The sequence below is a fragment of the Bufo bufo genome, chromosome 9, assembly GCF_905171765.1.
Source record: "Bufo bufo chromosome 9, aBufBuf1.1, whole genome shotgun sequence".
Classification (NCBI taxonomy): domain Eukaryota; kingdom Metazoa; phylum Chordata; class Amphibia; order Anura; family Bufonidae; genus Bufo; species Bufo bufo.
Genome location: NC_053397.1, coordinates 225815738 through 225840195, shown reverse-complemented (window position 1 = coordinate 225840195; position 24458 = coordinate 225815738). Strand labels below are relative to the sequence as shown.

The 24458-nt window shown below is 49.8% G+C and overlaps 3 protein-coding genes across 3 annotated transcripts; 2 read left to right on the top strand and 1 right to left on the bottom strand.

Annotated features, from left to right (window-relative positions):
- Positions 1-4001: 4001 nt before the first annotated feature.
- Positions 4002-7356, top strand: TMEM69 (transmembrane protein 69). The gene is made up of 3 exons (XM_040408205.1): positions 4002-4017; positions 5458-5515; positions 6049-7356. Exons 2-3 carry the CDS (start codon positions 5474-5476, stop codon positions 6736-6738), a joined length of 732 nt encoding a protein of 243 aa, XP_040264139.1. The 5' UTR covers positions 4002-4017; positions 5458-5473; the 3' UTR covers positions 6739-7356.
- Positions 7357-8329: 973 nt separating this feature from the next.
- LOC120979423 (intracisternal A particle-promoted polypeptide) lies at positions 8330-18621 on the bottom strand. The gene is made up of 9 exons (XM_040408178.1): positions 18585-18621; positions 15844-16150; positions 12607-13038; positions 12375-12530; positions 12131-12298; positions 11640-11777; positions 11436-11558; positions 9865-10085; positions 8330-9088 (listed from the first exon to the last, which is right to left on the bottom strand). Exons 2-9 carry the CDS (start codon positions 16121-16123, stop codon positions 8864-8866), a joined length of 1743 nt encoding a protein of 580 aa, XP_040264112.1. The 5' UTR covers positions 16124-16150; positions 18585-18621; the 3' UTR covers positions 8330-8863.
- Positions 18622-18646: 25 nt separating this feature from the next.
- DPH2 (diphthamide biosynthesis 2) lies at positions 18647-24104 on the top strand. The gene is made up of 7 exons (XM_040408183.1): positions 18647-18787; positions 19075-19253; positions 20079-20191; positions 20384-20604; positions 21608-22240; positions 23044-23235; positions 23775-24104. Exons 1-7 carry the CDS (start codon positions 18757-18759, stop codon positions 23897-23899), a joined length of 1494 nt encoding a protein of 497 aa, XP_040264117.1. The 5' UTR covers positions 18647-18756; the 3' UTR covers positions 23900-24104.
- The last annotated feature ends 354 nt before the right edge of the window (positions 24105-24458 follow it).

Sequence of the window (24458 nt, the reverse complement as noted above, 5' to 3'; positions counted from 1 at the left end):
GGATTAGATACACAGCTCAGCAGACAGTATCACACAGGATAGGATTAGATACACAGCTCAGGAGACTGTATCACACAGGATAGGATTAGATACACAGCTCAGCAGACAGTATCACACATGGTAGGATTAGATACACAGCTCAGCAGACAGTATCACACAGGATAGGATTAGATACACAGCTCAGCAGACAGTATCACACCGAATAGGATTAGATACACAGCTCAGGAGACTGTATCACACAGGATAGGATTAGATACACAGCTCAGCAGACAGTATCACACATGGTAGGATTAGATACACAGCTCAGCAGACAGTATCGCACAGGATAGGATTAGATACACAGCTCAGCAGACAGTATCACACGGAATAGGATTAGATACACAGCTCAGCAGACAGTATCACACACTGTAGGATTAGATACACAGCTCAGCAGGCAGTATCACACAGGATAGGATTAGATACACAGCTCAGCAGACGGTATCACACAGGATAGGATTAGATACACAGCTCAGCAGACAGTATCACACAGGATAGGATTAGATACACAGCTCAGCAGACAGTATCACATAGGATAGGATTAGATACACAGCTCAGCAGACAGTATCACACAGGATAGGATTAGATACACAGCTCAGCAGACAGTATCACACCGAATAGGATTAGATACACAGCTCAGCAGACAGTATCACACATGATAGGATTAGATACACAGCTCAGCAGACAGTATCACACAGGAGAGGATTAGATACACAGCTCAGCAGACAGTATCACACAGGAGAGGATTAGATACACAGCTCAGCAGACAGTATCACACAGGATAGGATTAGATACACAGCTCAGCAGACAGTATCACAAAGGATAGGATTAGATACACAGCTCAGCAGACAGTATCACACAGGACAGGATTAGATACACAGCTCAGCAGACAGTATCACACAGGACAGGATTAGATACACAGCTCAGCAGACAGTATCACACAGGATAGGATTAGATACACAGCTCAGCAGACAGTATCACACCGGATAGGATTAGATACACAGCTCAGCAGACAGTATCACACAGGATAGGATTAGATACACAGCTCAGCAGACTGTATCACACAGGACAGGATTAGATACACAGCTCAGCAGACAGTATCACACAGGACAGGATTAGATACACAGCTCAGCAGGCAGTATCGCACAGGATAGGATTAGATACACAGCTCAGCAGACAGTATCACACAGGATAGGATTAGATACACAGCTCAGCAGTCAGTATCACACATGATAGGATTAGATACGCAGCTCAGCAGACAGTATCACACATGATAGGATTAGATACACAGCTCAGCAGACAGTATCACACAGGATAGGATTAGATACACAGCTCAGCAGACAGTATCACACAGGATAGGATTAGATACACAGCTCAGCAGTCAGTATCACACATGATAGGATTAGATACGCAGCTCAGCAGACAGTATCACACAGGAGAGGATTAGATACACAGCTCAGCAGACAGTATCACACAGGATAGGATTAGATACACAGCTCAGCAGACAGTATCACACAGGATAGGATTAGATACACAGCTCAGCAGACAGTATCACACAGGACAGGATTAGATACACAGCTCAGCAGACAGTATCACACAGGATAGGATTAGAAACTCAGCTCAGCAGACAGTATCACACAGGGCAGGATTAGATACAGGGCTGAGCAGACAGTATCACAGGATTAGATACATAGCTCAGGAGACAGTATCACACAGGATAGGATTAGATACACAGCTCAGCAGACAGTATCACATAGAATAGGATTAGATACACAGCTCAGCAGACAGTATCACACAGGACAGGATTAGATACACAGCTCAGCAGACAGTATCACACAGGATAGGATTAGATACACAGCTCAGCAGACAGTATCACACAGGATAGGATTAGATACACAGCTCAGCAGACAGTATCACACAGGACAGGATTAGATACACAGCTCAGCAGACAGTATCACACAGGATAGGATTAGAAACTCAGCTCAGCAGACAGTATCACACAGGGCAGGATTAGATACAGGGCTGAGCAGACAGTATCACAGGATTAGATACATAGCTCAGGAGACAGTATCACACAGGATAGGATTAGATACACAGCTCAGCAGACAGTATCACATAGAATAGGATTAGATACACAGCTCAGCAGACAGTATCACACAGGACAGGATTAGATACACAGCTCAGCAGGCAGTATCACACAGGAGAGGATTAGATACACAGCTCAGCAGACAGTATCACACAGGATGGGATTAGATACACAGCTCAGCAGACGGTATCACACAGGAGAGGATTAGATACATAGCTCAGCAGACAGTATCACACAGGATAGGATTAGATACACAGCTCAGCAGGCAGTATCACACAGGATAGGATTAGATACACAGCTCAGCAGGCAGTATCACACAGGATAGGATTAGATACACAGCTCAGCAGACAGTATCACACAGGAGAGGATTAGATACACAGCTCAGCAGACAGTATCACACAGGATAGGATTAGATACACAGCTCAGCAGACAGTATCACACAGGACAGGATTAGATACACAGCTCAGCAGACAGTATCACACAGGATAGGATTAGATACACAGCTCAGCAGACAGTATCGCACAGGATAGGATTAGATACACAGCTCAGCAGGCAGTATCACACAGGATAGGATTAGATACACAGCTCAGCAGACAGTATCACACAGGATAGGATTAGATACACAGCTCAGCAGACAGTATCACACAGGATAGGATTAGATACACAGCTCAGCAGACAGTATCACACAGGAGAGGATTAGATACACAGCTCAGCAGACAGTATCACACAGGATAGGATTAGATACACAGCTCAGCAGACAGTATCACACAGGATAGGATTAGATACACAGCTCAGCAGACAGTATCACACATGACAGGATTAGATACACAGCTCAGCAGACAGTATCACACAGGATAGGATTAGATACACAGCTCAGCAGACAGTATCACACATGATAGGATTAGATACACAACTCAGCAGGCTGTATCACACAGGACAGGATTAGATACACAGCTCAGCAGGCTGTATCACACAGGACAGGATTAGATACACAGCTCAGCAGACAGTATCACACAGGATAGGATTAGATACACAGCTCAGCAGGCTGTATCACACAGGATAGGATTAGATACACAGCTCAGCAGACAGTATCACACAGGAGAGGATTAGATACACAGCTCAGCAGACAGTATCACACAGGGCAGGATTAGATACACAGCTCTGCAGACAGTATCACACATGATAGGATTAGATACACAGCTCAGCAGACAGTATCACACGGGATAGGATTAGATACACAGCTCAGCAGATGGTATCACACAGGATAGGATTAGATACACAGTTCAGCAGACTGTATCACACAGGATAGGATTAGATACACAGCTCAGCAGACGGTATCACACAGGTCAGGATTAGATACACAGCTCAGCAGACAGTATCACACGGGATAGGATTAGATACACAGCTCAGCAGTCAGTATCACACGGGATAGGATTAGATACACAGCTCAGCAGACGGTATCACACAGGATAGGATTAGATACACAGCTCAGCAGACTGTATCACACAGGATAGGATTAGATACACAGCTCAGCAGACGGTATCACACAGGTCAGGATTAGATACACAGCTCAGCAGACAGTATCACACGGGATAGGATTAGATACACAGCTCAGCAGACGGTATCACACAGGATAGGATTAGATACACAGCTCAGCAGACTGTATCATGTAGGGTAGGATTAGATACACAGCTGGCGGGTCTGCTGATTGGTCAGGCTAGATCCCTCACATGACACACCTCCCTCACTTGGCACATGCTCAGTAATCTGCCCACACTCGCTTTTGCTTCTTTGCCCACAGGAAGTGGTATTGTGTCACTTCCTGTCAGTAGCAGTGCTGGAGGTAGGTGTTACATTGTATCCTTGCAGGTTCCGTGTCCTAGGGTCACACTGAGGTTGGAGTACAGACCTTTATAGTGAGGGGTGGTGGTGGGCAGCCCCCATAGTCCTGGTGTGGGGGCTGCAGCAGTGGGACCCCCTGAACTTACTGGTCACATGTAGGATCTTGTATGTTACAGTGCGACTATGCCCTGGATCTACGAGCCCAGTGTATTATTATAACTCCTGTGGTCATGTGACGAGACCAGTGTGCTATTATAAAGCCTCATTCACACGTCCGTGTCCAAATCCGTGAGCAGGTGGTCAGTGATGCGTCCGTGTGTCATCCGTGTTTCACTGACCCTGCACAGCTGAAAAATAATTTTCAAAGCATCTCTTCTTAATGATCCGTGAAACACCAATGGCATCCGTGGTTTACACGGACCCATAGACTATAATGGACGGGATGGATCCGTTAGAGCGGGCATCCGTGCTAAAAACACTGACTGACATTAAAATGAATGGGGACGTGTGCTGTGCGCGGAGAACACTGACATGTGAATGAGGCTTAACTCCTGTGGTCATGTGACGAGACCAGTGTATGATTATAACTCCTGTGGTCATGTGACGAGACCAGTGTATGATTATAACTCCTGTGGTCATGTGACGAGACCAGTGTATGATTATAACTCCTGTGGTCATGTGACGAGACCAGTGTATGATTATAACTCCTGTGGTCATGTGACGAGACCAGTGTATGATTATAACTCCGGTGGTCATGTGACGAGACCAGTGTATGATTATAACTCCTGTGGTCATGTGACGAGACCAGTGTATGATTATAACTCCTGTGGTCATGTGACGAGACCAGTGTATGATTATAACTCCTGTGGTCATGTGACGAGACCAGTGTATGATTATAACTCCTGTGGTCATGTGACGAGACCAGTGTATGATTATAACTCCTGTGGTCATGTGACGAGACCAGTGTATGATTATAACTCCTGTGGTCATGTGACGAGACCAGTGTATGATTATAACTCCTGTGGTCATGTGACGAGACCAGTGTATGATTATAACTCCTGTGGTCATGTGACGAGACCAGTGTATGATTATAACTCCTGTGGTCATGTGACGAGACCAGTGTATGATTATAACTCCGGTGGTCATGTGACGAGACCAGTGTATTATTATATCTCCGGTGGTCATGTGACGAGACCAGTGTATGATTATAACTCCTGTGGTCATGTGACGAGACCAGTGTATGATTATAACTCTTGTGGTCATGTGACGAGACCAGTGTATGATTATAACTCTTGTGGTCATGTGACGAGACCAGTGTATGATTATAACTCCGGTGGTCATGTGACGAGACCAGTGTATGATTATAACTCCGGTGGTCATGTGACGAGACCAGTGTATGATTATACTCGTAGCTCCTCCCATCCATTATAGATGATGATGACGTATCTACAGAAGTGCCTGCCTCTTATACTCTGTCCTTTCTTCGTCACCAGGTGCCGGAGCTGCGCGATGCTGCGTCTGGGTGTGAGGTGTCGGCCTACGGCCCTGCAGGTATAACGGATGTGTGTGGGGGGGGGGGGGGCGGTGTAATATATATATATAAATAATAAGCTGTTACCCATAACAACCTGGAGGCTTTGTACCGGTGACGGCTATGAGACGGTCGTCCTCTATGGCGTTATATTTACTGATTTCTCTCAGCACTGAGCCCCGCTGAATCCTGCTTATGCAGGTGATGGTTTGTTACAGTGTATCAGTGCAGAGCTGTCGGCCTGGAGCACAGAACTGAAGAGAGAGATTTGTGCTTGTGCTCTACTTAGCTGACAGAGGATTATCTACACTGATAACACTGTAACAAACCCTCAGCTGTGTGAGCCGTACTGGGTCTGGATGTAAAAATGTTTCCATTCACTGACAGCAAGCTAAAATCTCAGAGTAAAGCACCGAAACATAGTGTCATGAAATGCTTAGTTTTTGCAGTTTGCCAGCCACGTCCCGCGACACTTTTGGGCACGTTTTGCTTAGCGATTGTGACCATGTGTCTGTGTTGTGCCCGTACCTGACCCTGGCCTCTTATTTTTCAGTTATGTAAGATGGCGGCTCCGGTGTGCAGGCAGTGGTCGCATGAGGCGGTGACCTGGAGGACGCGAGCCCCGGCTGTCCTCGCCCTCCCCTGCCCTCAGCGCTCTCCGCTCCTCCTCGCCCGCGGACTGCACACTTCCTGCTCGCTCCACAAGAGGAGAAGAAACCCCGAAGACGAGGAGTTCAACCAGACGCTGCAGAGTTACCGCCAGGAGCTGCGCCAGACGCCGAGGCCGGCCGTGTACCTGAGCGTTACCGGACTGCTCCCCGTGGTGGTCGCTCCCCTCACCATGTGTCTGGGGGGTTATTATTACCCAGAAATGGCCTTCCTTCAGCTCGCCGCTGCCAACTGCCTCCTGTCATTTTACGGTGGGATTCGCTGGGGCATTTCTGTTCCTGAAAACAGCCCGATCCGACCGGACTCGCTGAACCTCGGCCTGGGCGCGCTCCTTCCCTTGGTTGCGTGGATGTCTCTGATTGGCTCGGACAATATCTCCGTGGCGGGGGTGACTGTGATTGGCGGGATGCTCATGGGCGCAGTCGGGGGGGTTGGGATGCTCCCTCCTTACCCGGTTTGGCTCAGCTTTCTGAGAGCCGCTTCGTTCCTGGTGACGACCTGCGCCATCTTGGTCACATTGTGGCTCTCGGCCGTTTACCCAGAAAAATCACTGAAAAATCAAAGTCCAAAATAAACCCTGTGTTCGGGGCGGATCGTCGTGTGGAAATCACCGTGCTGATGCCATGCTGCGTGTCCAACGGAGGATTACAGCCAAACTGGTCCTGAATTACATCTGTATCAGGCTCCAGTCACAGCCAAAGCTGCACCAACAATCCCCGTGAAGGACGTTTGCAACCAGATGAGCAGATTGTAGCAGCGCTTAATTGTCTGTGTGCTGGATGTTACTGGTAGGACCCGACCGCCCCCAGGGCTACTGGACCGGAACCGTATGGATCTACGGCCTCTTTCTCATGGTCAGTATTTGTAAGGCAAAACCAGGAGTGGGTCCAAAGCACAAACCAGGACAGATATTTCTGTTCTACCGTTTCTCTGTAGGTTCCACTTCTGGTTTTACTGATGCAAAATACCGACCAGCAGAATCTCAGGGGTTCCAGCTGTTCTATTCAGAATATGAAGAGTTAAACCTGGGTTCAGTACGCCCCATAATGCATCCAGTGTGATGCTACATCTCTCACCATGCATGACTGCATTTTGAATGCAGCTCTGGATGTGACTGGAGTAGAAGACATCATGTTTTCACGTGATCCACGTTCACTTTTTCTGTCCACGTCCTTGTAAATAAAGTTTAACAGGTTTCAATCAACGTTCCCCAGTGTCTATTGATGGGGATTTATTAAAACTGGAGCCGTTGCCCATAGCAACCTAGATGGCTGCCTCAGAAATAAGAATAAATGTGCAGGTTCCAATCTAGTCTGACGGCGGAGCCAAAAACGTGGCAGCAACCGGCGGGCGCCAAGATTTCTGCAAACCCGTGATCTATACTCACATGCATTATACTTGTACATTGCAGGCGCCTGCAGGTGAGAACTGCGGATTTATAAGTAACTAGACCCATGTATCACACGTTTGCGGATGTTTTGGCGCCCCCCCCCCCCCCCCCCCCCGAGATCTAATAAATCTTCCAGGAGGTGTGCGGGGGAGGGGGCATTGCTGCAGCCTGGATATGTCGTTCCGATAGTTGGGGGTTCATGATAGACTGGAATAAGCGTCTGACTGCTGGGGGTCCCACCGGTCCAAGGCCGGGGCCCCGTGTTCCGCCATCCGAATGGAGCCTCAGACACACACACGCTGTCACCCCATTCATCTCTGTGGGGCCGCTTGCACTCGGCATGGTGGTAAAAACACAGGGCCCCTGTTATCGTGATTGGCAGGGGCCCCAGAGGTCAGACGCATCCCCTACCCCGGGGCTATGTTGTAACGGCTCTGGCACTTTTTGCTCTCTTTCTCTTTCCATTGCTTTTTTTTATTTTTTATTGCTTTTTTCATCAGTGACATCAGATACTTTCCTGTACAAAAATGCACAACTTTCAAAAACAAACAAACCATAAAATACACATTGTGAAAAAAGAAAGAAAAAGTGAAAGCCCCGTCGCACTGCAGAAATCCTCCCGCGGCCGCCCCTTACCCAGACTCCAGGTCGCACTCCTCCTCCTCAGGGATTGTCCATTGTGCGTCCGTGCTGACGGCACAGAGAAGCTTCGCTGGGCGACCTGCACACGTGGCGGATTACACGGATTGATTCTCGTGCAGAAAAACAGCAGCGTCCTACAGAACCAGCAAAGGCAGCGGCGAGATCTGCGGCAAAACTGCTCCAAAAACCGCAGACACGTCCCTTATGGTACAACCTTCGAGCAGACGCCAACGCCCGATCTTCCGCTCGGATCAGTGACTTGTATCCGCACTGTCCACTGCAGTCTGAGGTAGGATGAAGGCCCACCTCCCATCTGGTGCTCTGTCCATACCCCCATGCTTTACACTGCAGCTGGTGGAGCTGCAGTCCTCCTATGCAGTCTATTGCTATCAGGTAGTGACAGGAATTACAGGGACCTCCCTGCCCCCACAATCACCGCATATCCAGTGCTTGTAGACCTTCTATAAGTGACTGTCCTCGGCCGCTCCCGCACTACGATAAGCTTTGGTGCCAGCTGTGTCGTTACGCTGCACTTCTCACATAGGCCCCATGGGCAGCTGCCAGGAACGGGTTGTCCAGCTGGCAAACCATTAAGTGCACCTTGCACGGGCAGGGACTCTTGTCTGCACCCAATAATAAACCGCCAGGCTCCGTCATCAGCCAGTACTTACAGGACGGCCAGGGTCCCCTCACAGCGGCTGGTTATCATGCTGCCCATCTCCGTCCAGGAGTCTGTGTGCGGGTTATAAACCTCAACAGAATCAGTCGTCACCGGGGCTGCGAAATTCTGCACGCTGGCCCTCCCCCCCGCGGCGTACAGCAGCCCGTTCACACTGATCACAGAGACGCCCGCTCTCGGGGTCCTCATCGGCGCCACCTCCACCCACGTCTCCTACAAAGCAAGGAAAACAAGGAGTGAGAACTGAAGGAAATGCTCCTGCCCTGGGAGTTTGTTACAATGTATCACTGCGGGCAAACTGTATCTGTCAGGAGAGAAGTGTCTAGGCTGGATCCATGTAAGGCTACATGCACACCACAGGGAAAAAACCTCCGTTAAAAACGGCTGGCTATTTTTCAACAATTTTTCCATAGATTTTCTGGCCATCTGTCCGTTTTTAATGGACGTTTTGCATCAGTTTTTCATGGCGTTAAAAATACCCATGAAAAACGGATGAATTTCCTAACCCCTGCAGTGCCCTCAGTACACATAGTGGCCCCCAGCTGCAATTGTTTGCTTTACGGTCCCTCCTCTCTTGACATCCTCACGCTGAGTACAGGTCCTTTTCCATCAAGAGAGGAGCGACACGTGTAAGTGGTTGAGGCAAGTACTTTTTTTAACCCCTAAAAGACTATATTGTTCTAGATGGACCCAACTGATGTCAATGGGGTCCATCTGGTCATGAAAACGGCCAAAAATAGGACATGTCCTATTTTTTGACGGCTGATAGTCACTGGCCATGTGAATAGCCCCAGAGACCTTCATTGGTGCTGAAAGTGGCCGGCTGTTACATAAAGGCCGTGTGCATGTAGCCTGACAAACCCACAGCTGTGAGAAGGCCTCTGAATGTCACGTCTATTCACTGATAACAAGCAGAGATATTGAAAACAGGCTTTGGAGAGCAGAAGATAATACAAAGTGCAAAGATGTTTCATAAGACAATGAATTACCTCCTCAAAAGAAAACTTCTCCGCCGTGTTCAGAGCGTCCTGCTGCTCATTCCAGCCGCCCACCGCGTACAGGCAGTCGTTTAGCGAGGCTACACCCAGATACGCCCTGCGGGTCCCCATAGGAGGGAGTGATGTCCAGCGCTTGGCAATGGGATCAAACACTTCAGCAGAAGAAAGTTCTGTCCCCTCATAGCTAATACCCCCGACGACATAGATCAGCCCTAAAAGAGAAGGTTCCTGCATCACAACACAGACATCATATATAATAGAGGATCAGTAATGTATGTGCACAGTGACTGCACCAGCAGAATAGTGAGTGCAGCTCTGGAGTATAATACAGGATGTAACTCAGGATCAGTACAGGATAAGTAATGTATGTACACAGTGACTGCACCAGCAGAATAGTGAGTGCAGCTCTGGAGTATAATACAGGATGTAACTCAGGATCAGTACAGGATAAGTAATGTATGTACACAGTGACTGCACCAGCAGAATAGTGAGTGCAGCTGTGGAGTATAATACAGGAAGTAACTCAGGATCAGTACAGGATAAGTAATGTATGTACACAGTGACTGCACCAGCAGAATAGTGAGTGCAGCTCTGGAGTATAATACAGGATGTAACTCAGGATCAGTACAGGATAAGTAATGTATGGACACAGTGACTGCACCAGCAGAATAGTGAGTGCAGCTCTGAAGTGTAATACAGGATATAACTCAGGACCAGTACAGGATAAGTAATGTATGTACACAGTGACTGCACCAGCAGAATAGTGAGTGCAGCTCTGGAGTATAATACAGGATGTAACTCAGGATCAGTACAGGATAAGTAATGTATGTACACAGTGACTGCACCAGCAGAATAGTGAGTGCAGCTCTGGAGTATAATACAGGATGTAACTCAGGATCAGTGCAGGATAAGTAATGTAATGTTTGTACACAGTGACTGCACCAGCAGAATAGTGAGTGCAGCTCTGGAGTATAATACAGGATGTAACTCAGGATCAGTACAGGATAAGTAATGTATGTACACAGTGACTGTACCAGCAGTATAGTGAGTGCAGCTCTGGAGTATAATACAGGATGTAACTCCGGATCAGTACAGGATAAGTAATGTATGTACACAGTGACTGCACCAGCAGAATAGTGAGTGCAGCTCTGGAGTATAATACAGGATGTAACTCAGGATCAGTGCAGGATAAGTAATGTATGTACACAGTGACTGCACCAGCAGAATAGTGAGTGCAGCTCTGGAGTATAATACAGGATGTAACTCAGGATCAGTACAGGATAAGTAATGTATGTACACAGTGACTGCACCAGCAGAATAGTGAGTGCAGCTCTGGAGTATAATACAGGATGTAACTCAGGATCAGTCAGTCAGATGCATTCTTTGTTTGGAATTTTGGGGATACTCCCCTCTCCCTGTATAAATTGTCACCCCAATGATTGACCACCGGGGGGCACTACTAGACTCTAATGACGTTCAGGAATAGAACACTAGAGTTTTATATATTATACTTCGAGCACATAGAATTATTACAATGGGGATGAGATAACTGCGCCACTCACCTTGTCTCTCGCAACAAGCAAAGTTATATCTGGGCAGGGACATGTGCCCCACTATCTGCCAGGTGTTGTCCTCTGGTGAATACCGCTCGATGCCGTTTCCAATCTCTGCGCCCACCCAGCCGCCTGCGGGGACAGACGAGGAGAGATTCTATCGTCTCCAGCTGTGATACAGATACAGTGACTTATCATAGGAGCGGCACTCACCCATGGCGTAGATGGCACCATGGCAGGAAGTGACCCCCAGACCACAACGTGGCTGATTCATGGAGGGAACTGCTGTCCACTGCTTACACACGGGGTCGTAGCACTCCACACAGTCAAAGATCATGGAGTCCTTCTCCCCTGCAGGCGAAACACAAAACATCAGCTCTATAGAGTCCACAGGTGCCACGGACCACCCCTTCACACACCCTGCGTGGTACAGAACTCTGCCCTGTGTATATACATGCCCGTCTGTCTGTAAAGTGTCAGTCCTCACTGCACTACTCGTGTTATTTTCATTAATTTACTCTATTGGAGTCCATGATAGTTGGAAATCCACCCATTGCTCTGTTTTTCCTCCATACTTTACACTGTAGTTCTGCTCCTTTAAGACACAGTGGACATAACTCCACCTTCAGTGCATGGTCTATTGGAAACTTAGGTGGTGTGAAATCCATTCAATAGACTGAGAGGAGGGGCAGCGTGTTACGTACCTCCGACCACGTAGATCCGGCCCTCCAGGACGGCCGCACTCATCCCGCTACGTGCCTGGTGCAGGGAGGACACGGTGCTCCAGTACTGACTGAACGTATCGAACCTCTCCACGCAGCTCAGCGCCCTGCTGTCGCTCCACCGTCCACCCTGCAGCCGGATGTATCCCCCTGTATGGCAGAAGGTCCACCTGTTACCATATCCAGGATTCCAGTATTACCCCTGGTCCATGGTCCTGACCTTTACCTATAGCATAGAGGAATTTGCGCGCTTTCCTGCGCGGTCGGACGCGCGAGGGCTGGAGGAAGCTGCAGAGCTTCTTATCTTTAGGGGACAGGTTGGGCTCACAGTATTCCCTCAGAAGTGTCTGCAGCGCCACCCGCAGGCTGAAATCTGTCACTTCTGTAACACGGAAGCAAATAGTCAGGACTAGGAGGCGCTCCTGTCGGAGGGCGCGGTGAGCCGAGACCGTTCTTACCTTCAATGTTCTTCTGGAGCCGCTGAGGTGGAAGCAAAGAGAAGCGCACGGGCTCCAGGACCTCGACCACATGCCTTTTCCGTGTCGTGGTGTCTTTCTGGAGCCAGGACATGGCGGCTGCGAACACCTGATGCTCGTCTTCAATGCACAACTCCTCACTGCGCAAGAGGCGGATCAGCTGCTCCTTCGTCAGCTCCTGGAATTCGTCCCCCTGTTGCACCTCAGGGAAATGAGCGTGGATGTAGCTCTCGGTGAATTCTAGCAGGGGCTGACACGCCAGCTGCTCCGAGAACTGAAAGAAGCCAATGCAATTGCCGGGCACGATCTGCTCCTTTAAGAAATCGCAACACAGCGCCACCACGTGGTTCAGCTGCAACATGTCGGCCGCCGTCATCAGTTCTTGCACAGTCTCTGGACTGATGAGGACCGAGCCTGGGCCCAAAAAAATAAGATCCACAATATATGAGCCTCATGTCTTCTCTGTATCTGGGAAACTGCGTGACATCCAATATGGCTGCCACCCAGCTTTACCAGAAACAGAAATAGCTAAGAAGCCATTTACATCATCACGCAGAAGATGGAGGACACTGCAACCAAGTAAAGGAAACAGCGTCCGCTGACATCTATACATCGTCTGCTCTTATGGTGACAGTATAATTAGGCAATTAATGACATGCTCAGCTCTGCTACACCTGTAATGACATGCTCAGCCCTGCTACACCTATAATGACATACTCAGCTCTGCTACACCTATAATGACATACTCAGCACTGCTACACCTATAATGACATACACAGCTCTGCTACACCTATAATGACATGCTCAGCCCTGCTACACCTATAATGACATACTCAGCTATACTACACCTATAATGACATACTCAGCTCTGCTACACCTATAATGACATACTCAGCCCTGCTACACCTATAATGACATGCTCAGCTCTGCTACACCTATAATGACATACTCAGCCATGCTACACCTATAATGACATACTCAGCTCTGCTACACCTATAATGACATACTCAGCCCTGCTACACCTTTAATGACATACTCAGCTCTGCTACACCTATAGTGACATGCTCAGCTCTGCTACACCTATAATGACATGCTCAGCCTGCTACACCTATAGTGACATACTCAGCCCTGCTACACCTATAATGACATACTCAGCTCTGCTACACCTATAATGACATACTCAGCCCTGCTACACCTATAATGACATACTCAGCCCTGCTACACCTATAATGACATGCTCAGCCCTGCTACACCTATAATGACATACTCAGCTCTGCTACACCTATAATGACATGCTCAGCCCTGCTACACCTATAATGACATACTCAGCTCTGCTACACCTATAATGACATACTCAGCACTGCTACACCTATAATGACATACACAGCTCTGCTACACCTATAATGACATGCTCAGCCCTGCTACACCTATAATGACATACTCAGCCCTGCTACACCTATAATGACATGCTCAGCCCTGCTACACCTATAATGACATACTCAGCTCTGCTACACCTATAATGACATGCTCAGCCCTGCTACACCTATAATGACATACTCAGCTCTGCTACACCTATAATGACATACTCAGCACTGCTACACCTATAATGACATACACAGCTCTGCTACACCTATAATGACATGCTCAGCCCTGCTACACCTATAATGACATACTCAGCTCTGCTACACCTATAATGACATACTCAGCCCTGCTACACCTATAATGACATACTCAGCCCTGCTACACCTATAATGACATGCTCAGCCCTGCTACACCTATAGTGACATGCTCAGCCCTGCTACACCTATAGTGACATGCTCAGCCCTGCTACACCTATAGTGACATGCTCAGCCCTGCTACACCTATAATGACATACTCAACCCTGCTACACCTATAGTGACATGCTCAGCCCTGCTACACCTTTAATGACATACTCGACTCTGCTACACCTATAGTGACATGCTCAGCCCTGCTACACCTATAGTGACATGCTCAGCCCTGCTACACCTATAATGACATGCTCAGCCCTGCTACACCTATAGTGACATGCTCAGCCCTGCTACACCTTTAATGACATACTCAGCTCTGCTACACCTATAATGACATACTCAGCCCTGCTAAACCTATAGTGACATACTCAGCCCTGCTAAACCTATAGTGACATACTCAGCCCTGCTACACCTATAGTGACATACTCAGCCCTGCTACACCTATAGTGACATACTCAGCCCTGCTACACCTATAGTGACATACTCAGCCCTGCTACACCTATAGTGACATACTCAGCCCTGCTACACCTATAGTGACATACTCAGCCCTGCTACACCTATAGTGACATACTCAGCCCTGCTACACCTATAATGACATACTCAGCTATACTACACCTATAATGACATACTCAGCCCTGCTACACCTATAATGACATACTCAGCCCTGCTACACCTATAATGACATGCTCAGCCCTGCTACACCTATAGTGACATGCTCAGCCCTGCTACACCTATAGTGACATACTCGACTCTGCTACACCTATAATGACATACTCAACCCTGCTACACCTATAATGACATACTCAGCTATACTACACCTATAATGACATACTCAGCTCTGCTACACCTATAATGACATGCTCAGCCTGCTACACCTATAATGACATGCTCAGCTCTGATACACCTATAATGACATGCTCAGCTCTGCTACACCTATAATGACATGCTCAGCCCTGCAACACCTATAATGACATACTCAGCTCTGCTACACCTATAATGACATGCTCAGCTCTGCTACACCTATAATGACATACTCAGCTCTGATACACCTATAATGACATGCTCAGCTCTGCTACACCTATAATGACATGCTCAGCTCTGCTACACCTATAATGACATGCTCAGCCCTGCTACACCTATAATGACATGCTCAGCTCTGCTACACCTATAATGACATGCTCAGCTCTGCTACACCTATAGTGACATACTCAGCTCTGATACACCTATAATGACATGCTCAGCCCTGCTACACCTATAGTGACATACTCAGCCCTGCTACACCTATAATGACATACTCAGCCCTGCTACACCTATAATGACATACTCAGCTCTGCTACACCTATAATGACATACTCAGCTCTGCTACACCTATAATGACATGCTCAGCTCTGCTACACCTGTATATATGCAGGTTGTTCATGCAGCAGAGATGATGGGATAATCCACTTACCGGAGTAAATAAAGTCTAGCAGCAGCTGGAAGATGGCGGGTTCCACCTCCTGAATCCGCACCACGTCACCCGACGACTCCTTCAGACCGCCAGACAGCAGAGCTGCAAAGTAAGGGCTGCTCGCGGCCAGCACCAGCTTATGTGCCCCGAAAACCACCGGCCCGACGTGGAGGTGCAGGTCGCAGAACTCCAGCTGTCGCCTCATCTTCTCCATCTGCTGCAGCACCAGCTGTGCGTGATTCTCTACCGAGCGCAGGGAGGCGGTGGACGCCGGATCCATGACTGACGCACAACCAGAGATGACCTGGAAAAAACAGCTGATCAGAGCGGGGAACGCGTCGGAGGGCGCCCATCCAGTACCGATACTTGATGAGATGACGCTTTCCAATGTCTGCTGCAGAAATGTTTGTGCCCCAAAAAAAAACTGCGGCCAAACCGCGTGATATCAGCCGATCGCTGCACGGAACGTCCAATTCAGTCACATTCTAACACCGGGCCCATTATACACAGCTCGTTTCCATGGTTACAGACCACCCTGCAATCCATCAGTGGTGGTCGTGCTTGCACAATATAGGAAAAAGCATCAGCCTCCCTGGTGGCCGGGACCGTGGGAGCGCACATGGGCCGGTGCTTTATCCTATACTGTGCAAGCACGACCACCACTGATGGATTGCAGGGTGGTCTGTAACCATGGAAACGAGCAGTGTATAATGTGATGGAAAAATGAATCCAGCCAGCGAATACATTAGTAAGTGGCTTGTATTAACTTCCTCTACATGATAAGTGCCACTTACTGAAGTGAGAGGACCCCTTTAAGAACAAACGCAGATAATTATAAAGGCGGAGGGTGTGTGCACATAAGTGGTTAAAATACATCATGGGGGTAGTGGTTACTTATGGTGCCATCACCATGAGGGTACGTCCACACCGGCCATATACGCTGCATCATGTGGATCCGGACACAGACTCCCCCCGGATCCTGCGGTGAAATGGCGAGGCTGTCCCTTCCTGACATGCTGGACAATGAACGTCTTTACAATGTAACAGATTGGGGGGGAATTAGCGGTTACAATGTATTACAGTTTGGCCTCATGCACACGACCGTTGTTGTGTTCCGTTCCGCAAAATGGGGTTCCGTTGTTTCGTGATCCGTTTCCGTTTTTGTTTCCGTGTGTCTTCCTGTATTTTTGGAGGACCACCAGACATGAAGGAAAGTAAAAAAAAGTCTAAGTCAAGTTTGCCATGCAATTGATAGGAAAAAAACGGACCTGGACGCGGATGACAATCTTGTGTGCCTCCGCGTTTTTTCACGGTCCCATTGACTTGAATGGGTTTGTGAACCGTTTTCCGTGAAAAAAATAGGACAGGTTATATTTTTTTGACGGACTGGAACCACGGATCACGGACGCGGATGACAAACGGTGCATTAGCCGAGTTTTGAAAGTCACGAAAAACGGAACAACGGACACAGAATAAAACAACGGTCGTGTGCATGAGGCCTTTGAGGGGAGGAGGCTGAGAGCAGACTGGAGGATGTTAGGGGTTACAGTGTATCACAGTTCTGGAGGGTATGGTGGTAAATCACAATGTATCAGAGCTGGGGTAGTTACAATGTATCACTGTGAAGGGGGGGTCACAATGTATCAGAGCTGGGGGTAGTTACAATGTATCACTGTGAAAGGGGGGTCACAATGTCTCAGAGCTGGGGGTAGTTACAATGTATCACTGTGAAGGGGGGGTCACAATGTATCAGAGCTGGGGGTAGTTACAATGTATCACTGTGGAGGGGGGGGATCACAATGTATCACTGTAAAGAGGGGTCACAATGTATCAGAGCTGGGGGTAGTTACATTGTGACCCCCCCCCTCCACAGTGATACATTGTAACTACCCCCAGCTCTGATACATTGTTACCCCCTTCACAGTGATACATTGTAACTACCCCCAGCTCTGATACATTGTGACCCCTCTTTACAGTGATACATTGTGATCCCCCCTCCACAGTGATACATTGTAACTACCCCCAGCTCTTATACATTGTGACCCCCCCTCCACAGTGATACATTGTAACTACCCCCAGCTCTGATACATTGTGATCCCCCCCTCCACAGTGATACATTGTAACTACCCCCAGCTCTTATACATTGTGACCCCCCCTCCACAGTGATACATTGTATCAGAGCTGGGGGTAGTTACAATGTATCAGAGCTGGGGGTAGTTACAATGTATCACTGTGGAGGGGGTCACAATGTATCAGAGCTGGGGTAGTTACAATGTATCACTGTGAAGGGGGGGGTCACAATGTATCAGAGCTGGGGGTAGTTACAATGTATCACTGTGGAGGGGGTCACAATGTATCACTGTGGAGGGGGTCACAATGTATCACTGTGGAGGGGGTCACAATGTATCACTGTGGAGGGGGTCACAATGTATCACTGTGAAGGGGGGTCACAATGTATCACTGTGGAGGGGGTCACAATGTATCAGAGCTGGGGGTAGTTACAATGTATCACTGTGGAGGGGGTCACAATGTATCAGAGCTGGGGTAGTTACAATGTATCACTGTGAAGGGGGGGGTCACAATGTATCAGAGCTGGGGGTAGTTACAATGTATCACTGTGAAGGGGGTCACAATGTATCAGAGCTGGGGGTAGTTACAATGTATCACTGTGAAGAGGGGTCACAATGTATCAGAGCTGGGGGTAGTTACAATGTATCACTGAAGTCGCCGCCGTTACCTGCCCCTCAGCTGCTCATTCAGGCCGTTGTGATGACGTCATGACGTTACGTGCCCCTGTCTTCCGCTGGCGGCGGGCGGCCATGTTGGAGGTGGCGCGGAGAGTTCCGGGGTCTCCATGTGGCGGCTGCTCTGCTGTCAGTGTGCTTCATTCCTGGTGATGGACGGACCCGTGTAATGGTGGAGCTCCCGCTGCCTTATAGAGGAGGTAACTAAATGCTGATGGTGTGCTCAGGTTATCCTTACCCCGCACAGCCCTCTCCTGAAATCCTCTGTGCTGCTGGGGGTCCCTTCTACTTTCACTATGTCACTCCCTGCCAGTGACCTCCCATACAATCAGCAGTACCCTTCTCCCCTGAAATCTTCTGTGCTGCTGGGGGCCCCCTTCTACTTTCACTATGTAACTCCCTGCCAGTACCCTTCTCCCCTGAAATCCTCTGTGCTGCTGTCAGCCAGGCGCCCTACAGGTTGACAGGGTCTCTGTGTTCTCGGCAGATCCTGACTGCGGCAGCGAGATGACGAGCGCTCTGTTCAGCAGCGATGGGGCAGATGTCATCCACCGAGAGCTGAGTCCCCCGGAGCCGAGCGCGGCGGTCACCGCGGACACAGTGCTGGACGATGTTTACGAAATTCCAAAGACCATCGACTTCATTAAGGAGAAGGGAGCAAGAAAGGTCAGTGACCACCATGAGGGGCCCGGCCGGTGATGTCCAGAACATCGGATGCTCCGCCATCAGCGCGGGGCCCTCCGGATTACGGGGGCACCGTTATATGGTTATTCTGCTACTGCCGTGTTCCTGGGTCGGGGGGGCGTCCCCCTTCATTTCTCCTTATTACGTTGTGGGAGGAGCCAGTGTCCGACTCACAGCTGAAGGTTTGCTGCACTGTGTCGGTGGAGACAATCTCCTGTGAACTAAACTCATCTCTGCTGTCTGACTTTATAGCTCTCATCTGCACCGATACATTGGAACAAACCGCCAGCTGCCTTTTTTTTTTTTATACCCTGGAGGTAAACATAAATGTTCCTATTCAGTGACAGCAAGCAGATCTTGAATTGGTTATCATGTGATACTTTCACAGAGTTGCAGAACTTCATGATGTCACAATAACTTTTGATCTATCCTCAGCGTAGGTCATCGGATCGGTGGGGTCTGACACCTGGGACCCCCGCCGATCTGCTGTTTGAGAAGGCAGTGGCGTTGCGGCCTTGTCACGGATTTCCTAGGCCAGTGACGTCGCGTTCATCGGTCACGTGGCCTAGGTGCTGAATGGGACAGAGTGTGATACCGAGCACGGCCACTATACAATGTACGGCGCTGTGCTGGGTGAGCGGCGAGAAGGCCGCGGCGCTCTCAGGAGTGCTGGCGGGGGTCCCGGGTCTCGGACCCCACCGATCAGATACCAGTGACCTGTCCTGAGATCAGTAAAGTGTTGGAGGACCCTTTTAAGCCTCTTAGGTCCGGGCGCCGGCCCTTTAACTTCGTCTTCTCTCGTCCCAGGTGGCTCTGCAGTTTCCGGACGATCTCCTCGGCTGCTCTGTCCCTATAGCCAGAAGACTGGAGGACGCCACCGGAGCCAAGATCTACATCCTGGGAGACACGTCTTACGGCAGGTGAGCGGCATCATGTCTCGCCAATATGGCCGCCATTTCCTCTCGCACAGCAGTTGTCACCCGGAAGCAGGCCCATTGTGCTGTAGATTCGGACAGATCAGGACCCTGAGAAAGATGGTTGTCACCCAGCTTTCCCAGGATCGGATACATTTAATATTCACTTTTCCTCTTCTTAATGTCATTGTGTTGCAGCTGCTGTGTGGACGAGGTGGCGGCGGAACACGTCGGAGCGGACGCGCTGGTACATTATGGGCAGGCCTGTCTCAGCCCGTGTCGGCGGCTGCCTGTCACATACGCTTTTGGACGTAAAGCTGTGAATGTGGATCTCTGTACAGAGGCGTTCCGGAACCTGTTCCCTGAGAGAGACTCTCCAGTCGTGGTGCTCAGCGATGTCGTGTATGATCACATTCTCGGTAAGTCTGCGCCGGACCGCAACGTCTCCGCAGCGGCCATCACGAGCTCCAGTCCTGACACCGGGGGGAGGGGGTAATAGATTGCGCACATTACAAAACACAGTAATTAATAACCCTGTTGGGGCCCACACTCAGCGACTTACAGGGGATGTCTCCTCTGATGGGAGTCACCATGACGACTCCGGACCACAGCTTCTCTCAGTGTTAATGCCGCCTTTGATGCCCCAATTATCCCCATTCAGGCCCCAGTAGTGCCCTATGTGCATATAATGCCCCACAGCTGTGGACTCTGTAAACATTGTCTGTGATTGTACTGTTTTGGTGCTGTACCTCCTGCTGCCTACAGGTGTCGCTCTCGTCTGTGATTGTACTGGTTTTGGTGCTGTACCTCCTGCTGCCTGCAGGTGTCGCTCTCGTCTGTGATTGTACTGGTTTTGGTGCTGTACCCCCTGCTGCCTGCAGGTGTCGCTCTCGTCTGTGATTGTACTGGTTTTGGTGCTGTACCCCCTGCTGCCTGCAGGTGTCGCTCTTGTCTGTGATTGTACTGGTTTTGATGCTGTACCTCCTGCTGCCTGCAGGTGTCACTCTCGTCTGTGATTGTACTGTTTTGGTGCTGTACCTCCTGCTGCCTGCAGGTGTCGCTCTTGTCTGTGATTGTACTGCTTTTGGTGCTGTACCTCCTGCTGCCTACAGGTGTCACTCTCGTCTGTGATTGTACTGGTTTTGATGCTGTACCTCCTGCTGCCTGCAGGTGTCACTCTCGTCTGTGATTGTACTGGTTTTGATGCTGTACCTCCTGCTGCCTGCAGGTGTCACTCTCGTCTGTGATTGTACTGGTTTTGATGCTGTACCTCCTGCTGCCTGCAGGTGTCACTCTCGTCTGTGATTGTACTGTTTTGGTGCTGTACCTCCTGCTGCCTGCAGGTGTCGCCCTTGACCTAATGATTAAATAAGCGTCTCTTTTGGTTTGCATGCCCTAAACGCGCTGCTCTTGTGCCCGCAGGTGAGCTGGACATGCGTTTTGCCCCCATTTATTCCCGCGTAGTCTTTTCTACTCTGTCCTGGTTGAACGAGGCGCCCTCTGCTGGTGAAGTCTATAAGTTTGGCAGGAAGTTCTCTCCTGACCCCGGTCTCTGGCCGGACGGCTACAACTTCTTCTACGTGGGTGGAGAAGGAGCGGCGCTCACTAACCTCCTGCTGACCTGGCCGCACTGCACCTTCTTCAGCTTCAACCCAGTGACCAACGAGTCCAGGAGGGAAGGCGTCCACGTCAACCGAGCGCTCATGAAACGCTTCTACCTGATCGAGAAGGCGCGGGATGCCCAGGTGGTGGGTATACTGGTGGGCACCCTGGGGGTCTCAGACTATCTCTCCGCACTGTCCCACCTGAAGGCCCTTCTCCACCGCGCCGGTAAGAAGAGTTACCTGCTGTCTATGGGGAAGCTGAACCCGGCCAAGCTCGCCAACTTCCCGGAGGTGGACGTCTTTGTGCTGGTGGCCTGTCCCGAAAACTCCCTGCTCGACTCTTCTGACTTCTACCGGCCAATCATCACCCCGGATGAGATGGAGGTGGCCTGTAACCCGGCGCGGGAGTGGGGCGGCCGATGCATCACTGACTTCCGGGAAATACTTCCAGGTATGTAGAGGAAATGGGGAAACAAAGGGCAAGGGGTGAGCGACGCTAAAGGGGGCTCTGAAGGCCATAGGTGCTCAGACTACCTGAGGCTCCAATAGACAATGCAGCCAGGCTGGAGTCACAGGGCATAGGTGCATTGTGCCAACCAAATGGCTTGACTTTGGGCTAGACCTCAGGGCGTTATCCTGGTGGTCCGCGGGTTTCACCCTTTAACCCCCTATAAAGGGATCTGGACTTCGCTGCAGGGGAAACACCAGGCTGCTCCCTCTTAGAGTAATCCCAGGGTAGTCGACTGCCGACTCCCGGGGATCAGAGACATCGGTGCAAAGCACCAAAAAAGCAGAGGATAGTCGTAGTCAGGAAGCAGGCAGCGGTCAGAGCAGACACAGTACATGTGACTCCATAAAACTAGTCTGAGGTCAGGGAGGCAGCAAAGGGTCTGTGCGGTAAACAGACACCTTCACTAGGACTATACCCATAGGGTATCCAGCAGCGACCAGCCATTGACTGGGTGCACATGTGCTGGCCCTTTAAGAGCTGCAGAGCGTGCGCCCAAGAAGCAGAGCTGGAAGGTCTTAGAGGGAAGTTTAGTCTGCGGCAGAGGAGACAGCGCGGGGCGCCGGCGGTCGGGCATGCTGCTGGTGGGTAGAGGAGGGCAAGTCGGTCCGGACCACTTGCTGCACCTGTGCCCGCTCGGGGAGCGAGACAGCGGCGGTCATGGGCCACCAGTGTTGTAATGGAGCAAGGCTGCAGTGTAAAGCAGCTGTTCATGCATATCTTGTGTTCTTGTGATTGCGTTATAGGCGGTGCAGCTCACGTGATGTTCCCAGAGATTAACCCCGAAGACGCGGACCGGACAGATGTTTCCTTGATCACAGGGGAGCTGAGGTCTTTTCGGTTCTCATCAAGGGCGGAGGAGGCGTCGGCGGAGGAGCCCATCGCCACCCTGGTGCACAGGAACAGTAACACCTCCGTGGCAGAGCTGGGGCCTGCAGGTAACGGGCGTCCAAACAAGGAATCCATCATAAAAGCCTGCAGATTGTGTTGTGACTGCCCGAGTTCTCTTGGATGGACTTCCCCTTTAAATCTCTAGTTTACAATCCCCTAAGTAATATTTTGATTTACAATTACACCTTGTCATACACTCCAGTCACAACCTGAGCTGCATTCACAATGCTAACATTTCATCATGTCTCATACTCCAGTCACGACCACAGCTGCATTTATAATTGTGCTGTTTTGTAATGTCTTATACTCCAGTTACAACTAGAGCTGCATTCATTTTGCAGATTTATCATGTGATATGCTCCATGCTAACCACAGCTGCATTTATAGTTATGTGGTTTACTATGTTATACTCCAGTCACAGCCAGAGCTGCATTTATAATTGTAGTTTTACTATGGCTTATACTCCACTCACAGCCAGAGCTGCATTTATAATTCTCCAGGTTCTTACTTGGTATTGATGTCAGATGGTGCCGCGTTGCATTGTGGTACTTGTAGTACCTGTGACCTCTTCCGCTTTCTTCTGCAGCCTCCTTCCTGTCGTCGCGGAGCTGGCAGGGACTGGACAAGGCTCTAGGGGAGACGCCGGTTGTGAAGGCCGTGGAGGGTCGCAGAGGGATCGCTATAGCGTACGAGGACGAAGCGAGCGGCTGATGATCCCCCATGGTGGTCGGAGCACAATGACTGTTCAGTGTGGCGGATGGCGCTGTCCCTGTGCGGCGCGGGTGGTCGTCTCGCTGTATTGTGACCGGGCGGATGATGAGGATCACTCGTGGTGACACATCTTCTTGCTCCCGGTGAGCGCGGTCCAGATGTCGCCACCTCGTCACCGCGCCATTGTTCACATCTGGCTGATATCAGCGCCGGTTACGGTTTGCAGCCGATTCCCCCCGAAAAGTGACGCGAAGCAGAAATTCAGGACGCTGTAAATAAATTGCAACTTTGCAAAATCTTATATTGCAATTACTCACCATTTTCAAGACTTCTGCTTGTTGTCAGTGACTGACATCCTTTTCTACAGCCAGAGAATCAATGCCTGCTCACACACCTGCACTTTGTTACAGTGTGTCAGTTTATGGAAGAGCCTTCAGCCTGGACCCCAGCATAGAGATGTGTGGTGCGACTGATACATTGTAACAAACCCTCAGCAGCACAAGGTCAGGATGGCACTCATTCTAGGCAATTCTTTAGTCCCCGTCCCGGATTCCAGCCT